Here is a 14,217-nt window from a genome sequence, read left to right on the forward strand (position 1 = left end):
AGATACACAGATCTAGATACGAGAGGCAAAGAGTAGGAACAGCACAATACAGTGTTTTCTGATGTACAGCAATGTCCCACTGGAAAGATTTGAGTGGCACAGACACAGAGGAAACACAAAGTTATTTTGAAAAGCATTGTGTATGCCAAATAATTTTAGATAAATTTAGATACATGTCACAACTTATGCAGACATACTGTTATTTACCTGTAAATAAACAATCTTCTGAAACACGTCTTCTCTCATGCTCATCTCCACATCAAAATTTGACAGTTTTTTGTCAGCTTCTGTACTTGCTAAGCGTATCTCTTTGTCAGGGGAGACGTGCTGGGGAAAATCCAACATGCTTCTTTCCACTGTTTAGATAAGAGGCAATGAACACAGAAGGATAGACATGCTTTAAGGATAAGGAGCTTTCCCTCTTCTGTCATTTATAAAAGACATAAGAAAAAAGTATCCAAAGCAACCTGGCACATATAGCAAATAAAGTGATTACATGTAATATAAAACTGAACAGGTGGAAGGACAAAACCACACACCATTGTAACACATAAATATTTTACAGAAAATTTATAAACCCCAAGCCTAATTATCTCATAATCTTCTACAAAATCAGCTGAATTATATATAAATACATTAAAAATGCTTCATCTTCCAAAAGTCATGTAAGTGAAGACTGACGTTTCATAGCTGGCACAGATGCTTCCATGTTAGCATTTAAAGTCAGAAGCTCCAAATCTTTCAAATATGCCCATCTGTCCTGAAGTTATTTTTACATTGTTATGAGCACAGTGTCAAATCCCCATGTACTGCACTCTTCTGTGTTTAAGAAGAAACAACATGGCAAACAGGGAAGATGCTGTCTGTGCATTCTGAACTTCTAGAGATTGGAAGCTGAGTTTTACTACCTTTTTAGAATATACTTTTAAGATTAAGTAAATCCTTGCTATTAAAGGAATATAACATCTTATAATGACATTGAATAGAAATCCTAAAATACAAATGAATCTGCTTAATTAAAAATCAAATTACAATGTTTCTACCATCTACTTTTCCAAAAGTAGATTTTAGAGTAACAACATATTAGGTTGATTTAAAGCTTTGTAATTTTATGTGATATGCAGTCATTTTATCAATCTCCGAGACAGAGTCAAAAATGCAACCATGGGCATGTGATTCTTCTTGAAGTTCATAGGAAACTTGCCCCTTCGCCTCCTGCCCTTATGCAAAGATGTTTCAAAACTATACACTGAGTTTTGGCAGCTTCCAAGTGTAATTTAAAGTCTATTGTCACCTCTGTCTTTTTGGATAATGAGCTGCAGTTACTGGGGTAGGTCTTTACGTGAAAGGGACACACAGACCTTAAATTCCAAGTTTCTTATGGAAGTCTTGCTGTGGTAATACATCCCTCTCAGATGCCATGGGCTGTTTCACAGCAGGTCATGATAATTTCACATACAGCTTTGAAGATTAGCATTAAAAGCTTAAATGCGACCCACTACTGCAATAGTACGTAGTGAAAAACTTTCATCTTCCATCAAGTCTTGGTGGCTGTGCTGAAAAGCTGATGACCAATGTTTTCTGAGTCAAACATAGATTTTCCTTCTGTAAATCTTTGTGGTAAAAAGATTTACAATAAGTATACCAAATCGGTATTTTGGTATAACTAACACTGAAGCTGGCAGCAGGCTTTTTTTTGAAAATTACTGTCTTTCTGAGTATGCCAGAATAAAATTCCAGCCAATTCACTGTATGTGCAACTTAAAGTAATGTGAAATCCAGACTAATATTACAGTATAATCATTTGAGATGCCAACTGTGCTTTTTTGCTAGTGAAAGATTTTGCTCCCAGCCAAGGTGGCTGTTTCTAGCACCTGTGTGGCTACTGTAGATTTTTTTAGAGTATTAAAAGAATTTGACATCTATTACACTCACTGTTTTATAAATAATGCAGCCACCTCCTGAAAGGTCTTTCTCAATGAAGATATGCAATATGCAGTTTGTGTTCTACTTGTTCCTCTGACAATTATTAACAAATTAACGGAATGACCTGTGTTTGACCATTAAAACCCATCCACATATTGGTATGGCTTGATAATTCATTCAGAATGATCTAGATGTGGCTGCATGACCAATATCTCCCTGGATTCTTCAAGACCTCAGAGGCCACAATTTAAATTGAGCAAGTAAAGAAGCCTTCTTTCAATAGCACACAAAATTCCCTCATCATCACATTTTCTCCCCTAGCAGTTTATCAACATTTCCATTACTCCATTCAGCTTGCTCGTGTCAGATTCCGCAGTGTCTGAAAAAAGCACTGCTTACCACGTGCAAGGCACTACACATATCACAGACACGGCAGCCCACACTGCTGCAGTGTCCCCTGGCAGCTGCACAGGGCTGGAAATGTAACTGGGTGGAGCTTCCCATGCAAAACCAAAACAGGTGACTAATGCAGGCCTCTGGGAGGTCCTGCAAGATTATGGACTCTTGAGAGGCTTCTACACATTCCACACAAGAACAGCAGAGATCAAAATTGGAAGCAACAACTATTTTTTCTCAGTGCTTCCTTATGTGCAGATGGAATGCCTTATGCAAAGAAATATAGAAAACACATGCTAACCTGCATATTCCACTTCTATATCTGCCAAAGCCCGTATGGTATTTTCATGTGTTACTTCTTCAATTTCAAGCATCCCAATGCAGTCATATACATGTTTTGTCTTCCTGATAAGTTCTTCTGTTCTTGTTCTAATTTCCTCTGGTGACAGGTCCCATCTCAAAAGGTTTCGTCCTGCTGCTATGTATGAAGAAGCCTTGAGCTGGCTAGTAATTTCTGCTCCTAATGTCATTCTCAACACAAGCCGTGGCCCAATGGACCTGAAAGTATAAAAATTATCTTTACACAGCAAGATTCTAGTTCAAGAGACAGTTCACAGTAAACATTTAAAAACCAGCATCACAATATTTTTATAAGGAGGAACAAAGTCCTTTGTAGAGCTGTTATCTTTATCAATTAAGTCTAATTTTAAAATAAATCTGTCTTCTATCTTTTTCATTTACAGTATGACTAAGTGCAAACAGGGAGGAAAAATTTGGTATTGACAAAACCATACAGATTAAACTATGACTCAACCTTCTAAGGAAAACAGCACTGCAGTTACTGGAACTCTACAGAAACAGACAGTACTAACATTTTTGAAATAAAGACTAAAACCCACATAGTAATTTGTAGATGATAAAGAATAACTGCAAAGTTGCACAAAATAAGACATAAAAAACATCACTTGATTGTATTCATAATAGCAAATAATTTTATATTTATAGAGGATTTCTGTGAAATAATCAGTATGGGAGGAAACCTAGTTGTTACTCATTTGCAAATTTATTCCTTCAATTGTGTTGGATTTTAAATAGGCTTTTTCACTCTTTCACCAGAAGAGGTACAATCCTTTACTATGATTTATGTATTAATAATCTATCAACTAGAATTCTAATCAACTGTATTTCAGCTTCTTTAAAATTAAACTTGCATTCAAGTAGTCAAACTTGCTACATTTTTTACTATCATACTACCAGTCTCTCATAAGTCTCTGACAGTCAGAGACTTACTATCTGTCTTCCTATTTCAGCTACATAATTTAAAAAAACGAAATCACATGTTGTTATGGTAATAATGACAACTTAAAATTTTCAACAATAACTAAAGAAATACACAGAGATCTTGCTAATAAAGGGATATTTTCTTCACACTGTTTTACATTAAGTAACCTTTTCTCTTAACACTAGCCATTGTACCTGTATTGATTTTATTGTAAAATCTGTGCAAAAGTGCACAGAGAGGTTTTGGCATACAATGCAGGGAACATGCCTAAAAGACAGTCAATTTTGGCATGAAGGCATAGCAAAGCAGAAGAATGAAATGCCAACAAACTGAGAAGGGCTGCATACACGTCTCCTGTTTGAAGGAAGGCAAAACTTTTTTGTCAAAAGTCTTACAACTCTATAACAGAATTTCTCCAGAAATAGCCTAACCGAAATTATTTGATGCAAGACAAAAACAAAAGACAACATTTCTACCCATGCTTTATGTTGAAACTTTATTTTCCTTATTACTACAGATTGTTCATATCTTTCCATTCCAATGTAGGTAAGTTGTTTATTTTTCCCTTTAGTGGCATACAGGAAGATCTGTGTCCAGGTTATTGACAATTTCACTTTGAAAATGATGTGTGAATAAAGAACACTTGTTCCACCTCTGTTCTTTTTCTCTGATACCAACTGAGTTCCGGCACTAGGGCATTAGTAACTTCTCCACTGGAGTACTGAAACTTTTACTTTCAGATAAAAGTTTAGGATAAATGAAGCTGCTGTCATGAAAGCAAAAGCTTAAGTAGTAAGATTCTCAGAATGCGTTCATTTCCCATCCCCAAAATATACTGAAATCTACCCTGAATCTACAAATCCATTAAAGAACAGTACTTCATTAAGTCACAAACAGATTCTCAGTGGACTGCCCTGTATCTAGTTTTTCACACATTGCTACAAAGGTCTGATAAAACATCTTGGGAGGTGAAGGGTAGCTCCTCAGAAAAAGGCTCATGGCTCTGAACTCCACCCCACACCACCCACGCCCAAGAACATGAGGAAGACTACACAATGTTTCACACTGAAGTCAAAATAAAAGTAAGGTGGAGTCAAAGGAAAACAAAAGCCTGAGCAACAAAAAGTATGCTAAAGTGAAGGATACTAAGCAGATATTTTTAAAGAGAACCTATTGCTTTCAGTCATTCAGTATCTTCACCTAGAAATTTAGACAATACAGCCCTGCCTCTGACCAACTGCATATCTGCAAACACTAAAACAGTCACAGCACCAACATATTACATCAATTTCAGTGTGTGCAATAAGATTTATTAATAATTAAAGTTGGACTGAACTGAAGTTCATGAACTGGAATATAGGGTCTCAGATTACCAGAGAACACTGTTTTTAAATACTAAAAAAGATGCAGCCCGATTTTCTTAGTATATTGGCTAGCTTAATTAAGACATATAGCTATAAATTTGAGAGCTTTAAAAATTATTGGCATAAGTGCCAGCAAGTTGTTGACTACCTGTTAGAAACAGGAAAACACAGAACTGCCCAGTTTTGAAATGCTGATATCTTGTTTGTTCTGTTGATTGGAAGATGCAGGCATTTATGTACATCAAAAAATTAAATTGTATCACTGAGGAAACCTTTAACTTCCCAGACATATAACTGGAATATAAGTTCTATTAATTATTCTAAGAACCAGATGCAACAGCAAAGAGTTTTCTTCAAACACTGAACCAAGCAGGTACAAATATTATTTTAGACTTGCTTTAGGTAAACAGCACCAACATTACAGAACGCCCAACTACTGCTTGCACTGAGCAATCAGAAGTTGATTCAGTTTAATTAGATGGAAGGATGTTGCCTTGCACAGGCTGTTGCTAATGCCTGAACTGTTTGGTTCAAACTGTTTCAGCTATCACACTCAGTTTTCTCTGGTGTAGAGCAGAACACTAGAGGCATCTGAACAAGCCTGGGTTAAGGCTCATGTCCAGCAACAGCACTGCCTTAAGACATTTCTGTCAGTGTTCCTTCCTCTGATGCTCATTTCTGCCTCTGTACTTCACTCCATCAATGGCATCAGCACAATTGTTACTACAGTGATACTTAGAAAATATTCAGGACAGCATATAGGAAAAACGAAGTGGACCAAAAACATTCAGGGGTGACAGCTTTTTGCCAGGTAATTGCCCTTTTGATGAGTGATTTCAAAACAGCTGTGTTGGCCTAAACAAAATGTCAGTAAAGTAAAAAGTGTCAGCAGCAACCTAAATTTTCACTACTGCCAGAACTACATACGAAATCATGAATTTAGTCTAGCAAAGAGAGTCTCAAGATGATTGCTGTCATTAAGCATACCACTTAAATGTCCTTAAGTAAAAAGAGCTATTGATGCAAACAGGCAATACAGGCATAAGAACAAATTAGAATAAATTGGTCAGGAATACATGAAAGCATCAGACCAGTGAGACTCTGAAAGAGATGTCCAGTAAGTCCCAGCAAGTCTATTTATAACATGATGCATGACTGGCTTATAAAATGTATTAGGTTACTTGGTTACCTAAGGTAGCATGGGACTAGATTTGATCACCCCAAATGCCCTTCCAGTTCCTGCATTTCAGGTCCTTCAAAATTAACACAACTTTATTTATATTGCATTTTTATAGTAAATATCTAACTGGTCTCTATTGACAACTTGCACCGGCTTTTTTCTGGGGTGAGCCCCATAGCATCTAATAATGCTAATGGAATGACATACAGGGCCGACTGAAATATTTTATGCATTTGTGCAGTGCTTCATCCATTTAGGAGAACATCAGAACAAAGACTTCATTTGGACTTTCAGTTATAACACAGATTATTACAGACACAGCTGTTTTCACAAATTATGGTGAAAACATAATTTGTGAAACCAGCTAATCTGCCAATCCCAAAAGCAGTAAGAATGGTATTTTCTACCAAAAGCAGAGTAAGTTGAATAACACTTAAAACCTTAGTAGCTACTTCTAAAAAAGATTTTTAAAGAAGAAAGCAAAGCTTCTAAATTGCAGGCTGCAATAATTGCAGAATGCCAGGTAATTTCTTTCACCAAAAAATCTACAATTTGATTACTTGCTGCTTCTGGACAATAGAAATTTGATTTGATTTTACGAAGGAGAACCTTTATAATACTCCATTACAGCAATACAGTGGCGACCATAACTGCTGCAAAGACAAACAATGCAATTGAATTTACAGACTTGATTTTTAACTTGTGCAATATCTTAAACATTTATGTAAGTCTGGTTTTGCTTAGAAACATTTTCTGTGATTGAAATGTGAGTCAAGCAGCCTTTTGTTGGCATGTTCCATTAACACTATTAAAATAAAACAAGAAAGCCACAATCTGTGGAAAAGCAGCAGGGAGGCATAGCACCAGCTTTAGAAAATACAGACAAAAGCCAAGATGCTCCTACTACTGAGAATCATTATATAATACAGTCAAAATTTAAGCCTGCTATCTCATTTAAGTCTGATTACAAAATGATAATTTTAATTCCATCAAAGACTTTTTAATGGCACTTTCAGTTTTCAAATTAATCTTCACCTGAACAGTATTAGTTAAAATGACAAGTATAATTTTACAGAGTGAAGTAAATGAACTAACGTATTTCTAGGAAAAATATATACAGACCAATTTATTGTACTTGCAAATACATTTGACAGTTCCATGTAGCCACACAAAAGTCAGGGTATATTGGATTCATACAGGATGGAAAACTGTATTCTCTCCTGACAAAAGAGAATAACAGCTTCAGAAAGTGAAGTGAGAGCCAAGATTTCAAAAAGAGAGAAAGACAGAGGGCTGTATGTGTGTGTGTGTGAGAGAGAGAGAGAGAGAGAGAGAACAAATTCAGATAATTTAGTCATCAAGTTCTTAAATATTCTAATACAAATAAACACAATTAAGTCTTTCTTGCTGGACCTTCAGAGGACATTCCTATGGATATGAGTAAGATCGGATTTGCAAATCACAACTAGTGCCATAAAAAACTATTTCCATCAGTAATATTCAGTATGAAAAATGCTGGAGTTCAAATTCAAGAGAAACATTTTGGTCTTTATATTTTTTGAAACAGCATATCTTAGCTAAACAACACTTGCTGGTCTTCCAGCTGCAGGAGAAGCAGTGCTGCATGCTGGAAAGCAGCACTGTGTATCTGAAGACTGTACCCACTAGATACCTGCAAATCAATATCCACAGGGGCTCAAGGTTCTGACTCCACCTAGCGGCCTCACCAAAATGAAAAACAAAACAAAAAACTAGACACACCCTACTAAGGCAATTAAAAAACCTGACAGCTTGCCTCAGGACAAGCTATTTGGTACTTGAGTACCATGCCACATATCAGTATTTCCCTGGAAGTCAGAGTCAAGTAGTACCAAATATATAGAAATTACAGCAGACAGGCTGGTTTAAGTAAAGTTTTTAACAGTCAAGCCTCACATGCAATGGAATTTGAAAAAAAATTAAATGAAATTTAAAAGGATTTCAAAACCAAATCTCAATTCAACAGCATCTAATAAAACATACAGTACCACTGGTCTGTTTCACAGGATGTGCTTTATAAAAAAATTATTGGGCAAAAATATTCATATTATTTAGAGATCCTTAGTTTTTACTTGAATTTAAAATATACTTTTATATTACTTTCAGTTTTGATGCACAACTTTAGACAAGAACTGACAGTGATGACTATGTATCTAATAGAAAAGCAATGACAAAATCAACCAAAATAAGATAACTGGGTAGTACAGGGTAAAACAAGAACAGAAAAAAAAATCCAAGACAGAACCAGCAGAGTTAAATGGCTCAAAGTTAATCACAGGGCAACATTATTTCAGCTAAGCCAAAGGAATGAAACTAAAACCCTTCAATATATGGCTTCTTCCTGCCAGACAAACACATATGAAGTCCTTTTTCCATTTCACTTCTCAGTCCTCTCATCTGTCTGACTCTTAACAGTATATGGAACAGTGAATACATGCCTTGAATTCCTGGGCCATTTTCCTTGGAAAAGTATTTGGCTCTGTTTCATATCTGTGTTTGGCACAGACATATCTTACTGTAGCAAAATGATAGCATGTTTAGTACTTCCTAAAGTCCCATAATGGCCATTAGAAACTGATTTTTAAAGCTGCATTTGAAGAAACAGAAAACCTAGCAGCTTTTGACACTAAACCTTAATTTTGTCACACCTTTCAGTAAAAAGAAATTCTCCGCACCTGAGTTCACTGTACAGTCAACATTAACTATACTTTTAGCTCTTCCAGTCTAAATGAGCAAGTCAAAAAAACCTACAAGTCATACAAACATTTAAAATCCTTTATTGATACATTCATTACCCTCAGTGCTCATGACTTTACTATCTGACAAATGTTTACTGGTTTTCCAACAGAATTAACATGAGAAAACTAACTGAAAAGGGGCTCTATGGCAGCTAACAAAAAGCCCAGACCTTCAGTAGGAACTAAACCAGTGTACTCTAACATGAGACAACTTACTTATTTCTTCTCCCCTTTTCCTCCAACAGTCTTTAAACAAAACGAATTTGGAAACTGGTCTGATTGGCTTTCATATAAGGAGGTGATTTCCACACAGTAGTCTGCAGCAGAACACACAGAAATGCTAGGGTATGGTTTCTGCTGTGCCTGATCTCTAACATTATGGTACACAAGGTTTTAGGATAAAAAACAGAACAAAACCCAACAACCAATGAACCAAATAAAAAAAAAACCAACATACCCTAAAACCCAAACCACAAATTACTAGTACTACTAATTTAGGTTAAACAGCATTCTGTGAACTGTATCCATTGCGTGTCACAGCAAACCTCCACCAAAATAACTTGCTTGCAGGATCTCAGGAAAGAATATTCTCACCAACGCTTGCACACAGTAATTGTACTATACTGAGTCTGAGGCACAAGGCATTCACTGAGGTTGTCTTATTGTTTGGTTCTACTGTCAACTGTGGAAACACAGTGGGAAAAACATTGTTTTTAAGGTCCTACAGCTCTCTCAGATGCTGCTGCGTAAGCATGTATATTTCCATAATGAGAGCCATAAACAGCAAGTGCAGGCTGTTTAGTGCAAACAACACACTCCCAGGATAGCTCAGTAGTGGAATGCAACCAGCTAACGCATGAGAAACAGCTTGACTCTATCTGAAAAAGAGCTGGTACTGCAGGACAGAGAAAAATACTGGGAGTTTGCAAACGCTTTCTCTGATTGATAGCCAGTGCTAATTAGTACAGCCTCTTCCATGGAAATATGCTTTGGCTTCTCACTAATCTTGTCTCATACAGTCAAAGCAATGAGAAATGTTCCCTTGCCATCACTAGTAAGATGAAAAACTCTGTGTCTTCACAGCAGATAATGACCTACTCTGCCTTACTTGTTTACCACCTTAATTCAGTCTTCCTATCTCCTTGAGCAGGCTCCCAAACAGCCTGCTCAACACCACAAATTAAGAAAGGAAATGAAGCCTGCTTTCTTTTCTGGCTTTTGAGTGAAAAGTGATTTAGTAACACTGTGCTTCACAGGCTGGTTACAGGCCATGTGAAATATTGTTTCACCACAATCAATATGGCAAAGAACTTCGCTTATTTAACTTTCCACTGAAGAAATAAAAAGTGTCTGTTAGAGATGGTATGAAAAACACAAATGCCCAGTAATATTTTGCCCAGAAACAAGTAAAATCACCACCATCCCTACCTCACCTTATCTAAACATAGACAACATTTACCAAAAAAGAGTCTCTGCTTCAGAGAAAAATTCAGACTCAAAAATCTATAGTTCAGTTAATATAATCTATTTTATTTCTACAGATCATTGACCAAAAGGTCCTAAAGAAACTATGTTGTTGTGGGATGAGAAGGTAGGTCCTCTTGCAGGTAAATGGTTATAAAAATTAGGCTGGTAAAAATGGCTGCTTATTTTTCTGAATGGAACTGTGTGACTTGCAGAAGCCTGGAAGGTTCCATGCAGGGTTCTGTATTCTTTCATGTCTTTATACATCATCTACAAAAAGCTGGGATTAATAAAGTCAAAAAATTTACCAATGATTATTTACCCACGACAATGCAGTGTACTAAAGGCAGCCACAAAGAGATGAAAAAGAATGTCACAACAGAGAAAAGTTTAAAACCACTAACACAAAGTGAATTTTAATCTTAATAAATGTCACACACTTCTGACTTTACATACACAGGAGGAGTTGTGAGACAACTAATCATTCTGGAGACAAAACAGTTCAACAGAAACAACAACAAAGCAGCAGCCACAAAGAAATGATAGGATTTAGTAGAGATGGAGTAGAACAAAGCACAGAAATTCATGCTACATGCATAATACATGCATTTCTGATCATCTGAACAGTTAAACTCTCTCATCTTCTGTTCTCCCACTTGCCAAAACCTTTTTCTGTTCTACCAAGTCATGATGACTTAGAAATAATGAAGGCTTAGAAACAATCAGCTGCATTGAGCAATGGACTCCACTCAAAGTACAAATACTAACTAGAGTGGGATTCTTTGGAGTGGGGAAAAAAATCACAGAATAAAGCACAACTGAAGAAATACTCCAAAGATCTAAATGATCATAAAGAGGATGGATAGAAAGAACAAGGATCAATTTTTAACCTGTAACTTTCAACATAACCAGCAAGAGTTTTAGGAGGCAGTTTCAATATAAAAAGGTATTCCTGGACAGATTTTTATACAAGATCATATGAAAAAAACAGGTTTTTTTGCTAGAAGTCCCTAATTCCTAGACTGTTCTGAAAAGATAATACTAGATGTACATATCATTTTACATGTTTTCTAAGGTACCTTATCCTGACCCCTGCTGAACAATGGTGAGACTTTCAAACTATTCTAAAGAAATCTTTCCAAGCCAGGCATTTCTTGCTTTATAGTGAGAATGACAGAACAGGTATGTCCTCAAAACACATTAACAACGTTTTTTAGCATGGACTAACTGGTGCTCCATGGGTCAAATAAAGTTCACAAATGCTGGCCAGCTCAACAGCTTTGTCTCACCCAGTCCAGGAAATAATTTTGTTCTGTAAATTCCATCTAATAGACAAACTGCTCCTCAGAAGCCTGCTATGGTTAGAAAGGTGGTAGCTGTTGCTTTTGACCACAGGAAAAATTGCTGCTGCAATACACAAAAGAGTTTATGCAGCCCACAGATCACAGGGAAAGGCAAAAAATGTCCCAAATATCTTGTTTGGCCTTTGCCATTTCTGAGGTGTTGGACCTGATACTTCAATGAAAGAAACAGATATATTATTGTTGTAAGTATGAAATAAGAAAATTACAATGGAAGTTCTTCCCATTTCTTTGTCCTCCAGTGTCATTCCTCCTTCTGTCTTTTCCCAGCCTTAGTTTCTTGCTGGTTTTCTTCCTCAGCAAGAGAAAGGACAATGTTCACAGTATCTTTCCACTTTCTTTCATTATATTGTGTATATAGTGCAGTGTGTTGGTACCTGTCTCACTCATGTACATGGATTTTCATACTCAAAACCTAATTTTGAAGATTTTCAAAGAAACACCCCAGAACTCATGAATTCAATAATTTTTTTAGAACAATAAAATTACTTAAATCAGTGTGTTTTCTTTTTTTTTTTTCATATATAGGAGTATCCTCATAAACTAATCAGATTTCTTTGCTTAATTATCTAGCCAGTTTTTTCCCCATGTATTTTATCACATTAAATGTACATCTTTAAATCTTTTGAATCTGAATGGGAAAAAAATTAATTGGAAAAAGCCTCCTTCTGCAAAGCTGCCTATTTTAACCAAAAGAATCAAACCCTAACATCATTTTATTTAATGTAAGGCACAGTACTTGACACTTCCTAAGAATGGTCATTTTTATCTCATGTTAAGATGCCCTCAGGAAAAATAGAAGTTGGGACAGAACCTATTCAAGATTTCTGTGACCAGCTCCTTAACTTTTGAAAGTTGGGAGGTCACTATGACACAGTCAAGAATACTGTCTTTCATGAAACAATTATTTGGGCACACTGAAATGATGACTTGAGAAAAAAAAAAATCACAATTAATGAAGTGCAGCAACCATTCCCCATTTTACTGATTTTTACTTAAGAAGGAGGTATCCTCATTGTCCAAATGTAAATGGCAACCAAAGATAAACCTTTTGTATAAAAAAAATTAAAAAAACCTTCTTGTGTTCTTTTTGATGGAAAAATCTGTTAGACAAAGATGGTCAAGGAGAAGAGTGAAAATGACTGTACAAAAAAATGAATATAAATGTAAATTAGGAAAAGAAAATAGAAGTGCACTTTATTTAGCACCAGAAAATAAATCACTTGATTTTCAACAGCAGCAGAAGCAGAAAAGAAAATATTCTGATTCTTATTTTCTATCTGCTAATACCCCTCAGTCCTAATTTGAAATGAACAAAGGCTGTGAAATAGGACAAAAACTGTACAGTTTGTGCAGTAAGCACATGACTATAATTTCTCAAAAGACCATGTGAGGCAACCATCTTTTCCATTTCATGCTGAAATTCAGCTCCATTCTCCTTACCACAATGTACTCTCCTACTATTTCAGTGCTTCGTATCAAATGCAGTCCTTTAGAATATCTGAGAGGCCAAAATAAAAGTAATTATGTTCATTTGTCTAGTCTGCCTAGAATTGACTACAAGCCTTCTTTCACACCGGTTTTCTGGGATTTAGAGCTAGTGTTCATTATAAAGAAAATAAGTAATTTCCTATTTTAAAGCCTTTTGACGGTACATTGGTACCTGATCCACCTGTCCTACAATGTGTAGTAGTGACACACCTTTTTATAAAGCTACTATGAGCACACTGTGAGCCGGTCTTGCTTCACGTACACCCTGCTGCAGAGCCCCGCTGCTACAGCAGTATCCCTCAATCCATTGTGCTCTGTCCAATTTCTCTTGCAGTGATTCTGACTCTGTGCAAAGAGTACCAAGAGGAGACCTCGCCGCGCCCACCCTGCCCACCTGGGCATAACGGAGCCCACGGCAGGGAGGGCAGGCTGCGGGAATGGCTCCAGGAGGCAATAAGCCCCACAGGCAGTCAGGTTTCCTGCCCCACTGTCTGCCTGGCCCCTCGGAGCGCGCCCCGCACGCCCGCGGCAGCTCCGCCTCGGCCCGGGGCTGAGGCCTGGCTCCTCCAGCGAGGAGCGAGAAACTCCTGCGGGCGGCTCCGGGCTGACCCGGCTTCCAGCCGGGCCGGGCGGCCCCTGCTGCCGCCCCCCCGCCCACCCCCACATCGCGGGCCCTCCCCCACCCACCCCCGCGCCGGACACGGCTCCCGGCCCGGCCGCCGCGGCCCCGCCACCTGCCCTGCGCGCCTACCTGCGAGCCGCGCCCGCGCAGAGCGACAGCATGGGGGGCGGCGCGGGGGGCGGCGGCGGCGGAGCGGGAGGAGGAGAAAAGAAGGAGGAGAAAAGACCGGAGGAGGAAGGACGGGCTGCAGAGAAGAGGAGGAGGCAGGACACGAGGAAGAAGAAGCGGCTTTGCTCCCGCGTCCGCTGCCGCGCCGCCCTCTCACCGCCCTCCCGCCGCCCTCCCGCCGCCCGC

At 37.9% G+C, this 14,217-nt stretch overlaps 1 protein-coding gene across 3 annotated transcripts in view; it reads right to left on the minus strand.

Annotated features, from left to right (window-relative positions):
• The window catches only part of NLN (neurolysin), a 59,209-nt gene extending 45,130 nt beyond the window's left edge, over window positions 1-14,079 (minus strand). For all 3 annotated transcript variants that reach the window (XM_054283295.1, XM_054283304.1, XM_054283287.1), the window contains exons 1-3: window positions 13,993-14,079; window positions 2,624-2,880; window positions 208-356 (exon numbers count right to left, since the gene is read on the minus strand). In XM_054283295.1, the coding sequence (XP_054139270.1) occupies window positions 208-356; window positions 2,624-2,880; window positions 13,993-14,024 (438 nt within the window). In that variant the 5' untranslated portion in view covers window positions 14,025-14,079. The remainder of the gene's footprint in view (window positions 1-207; window positions 357-2,623; window positions 2,881-13,992) is intronic.
• Window positions 14,080-14,217: the final 138 nt, after the last annotated feature.

This window comes from Melozone crissalis, unplaced genomic scaffold (genome assembly GCF_028551555.1).
Source record: "Melozone crissalis strain CALT ecotype California unplaced genomic scaffold, PUWL_Pcris_2 ptg000005l_1, whole genome shotgun sequence".
NCBI lineage: Eukaryota > Metazoa > Chordata > Aves > Passeriformes > Passerellidae > Melozone > Melozone crissalis.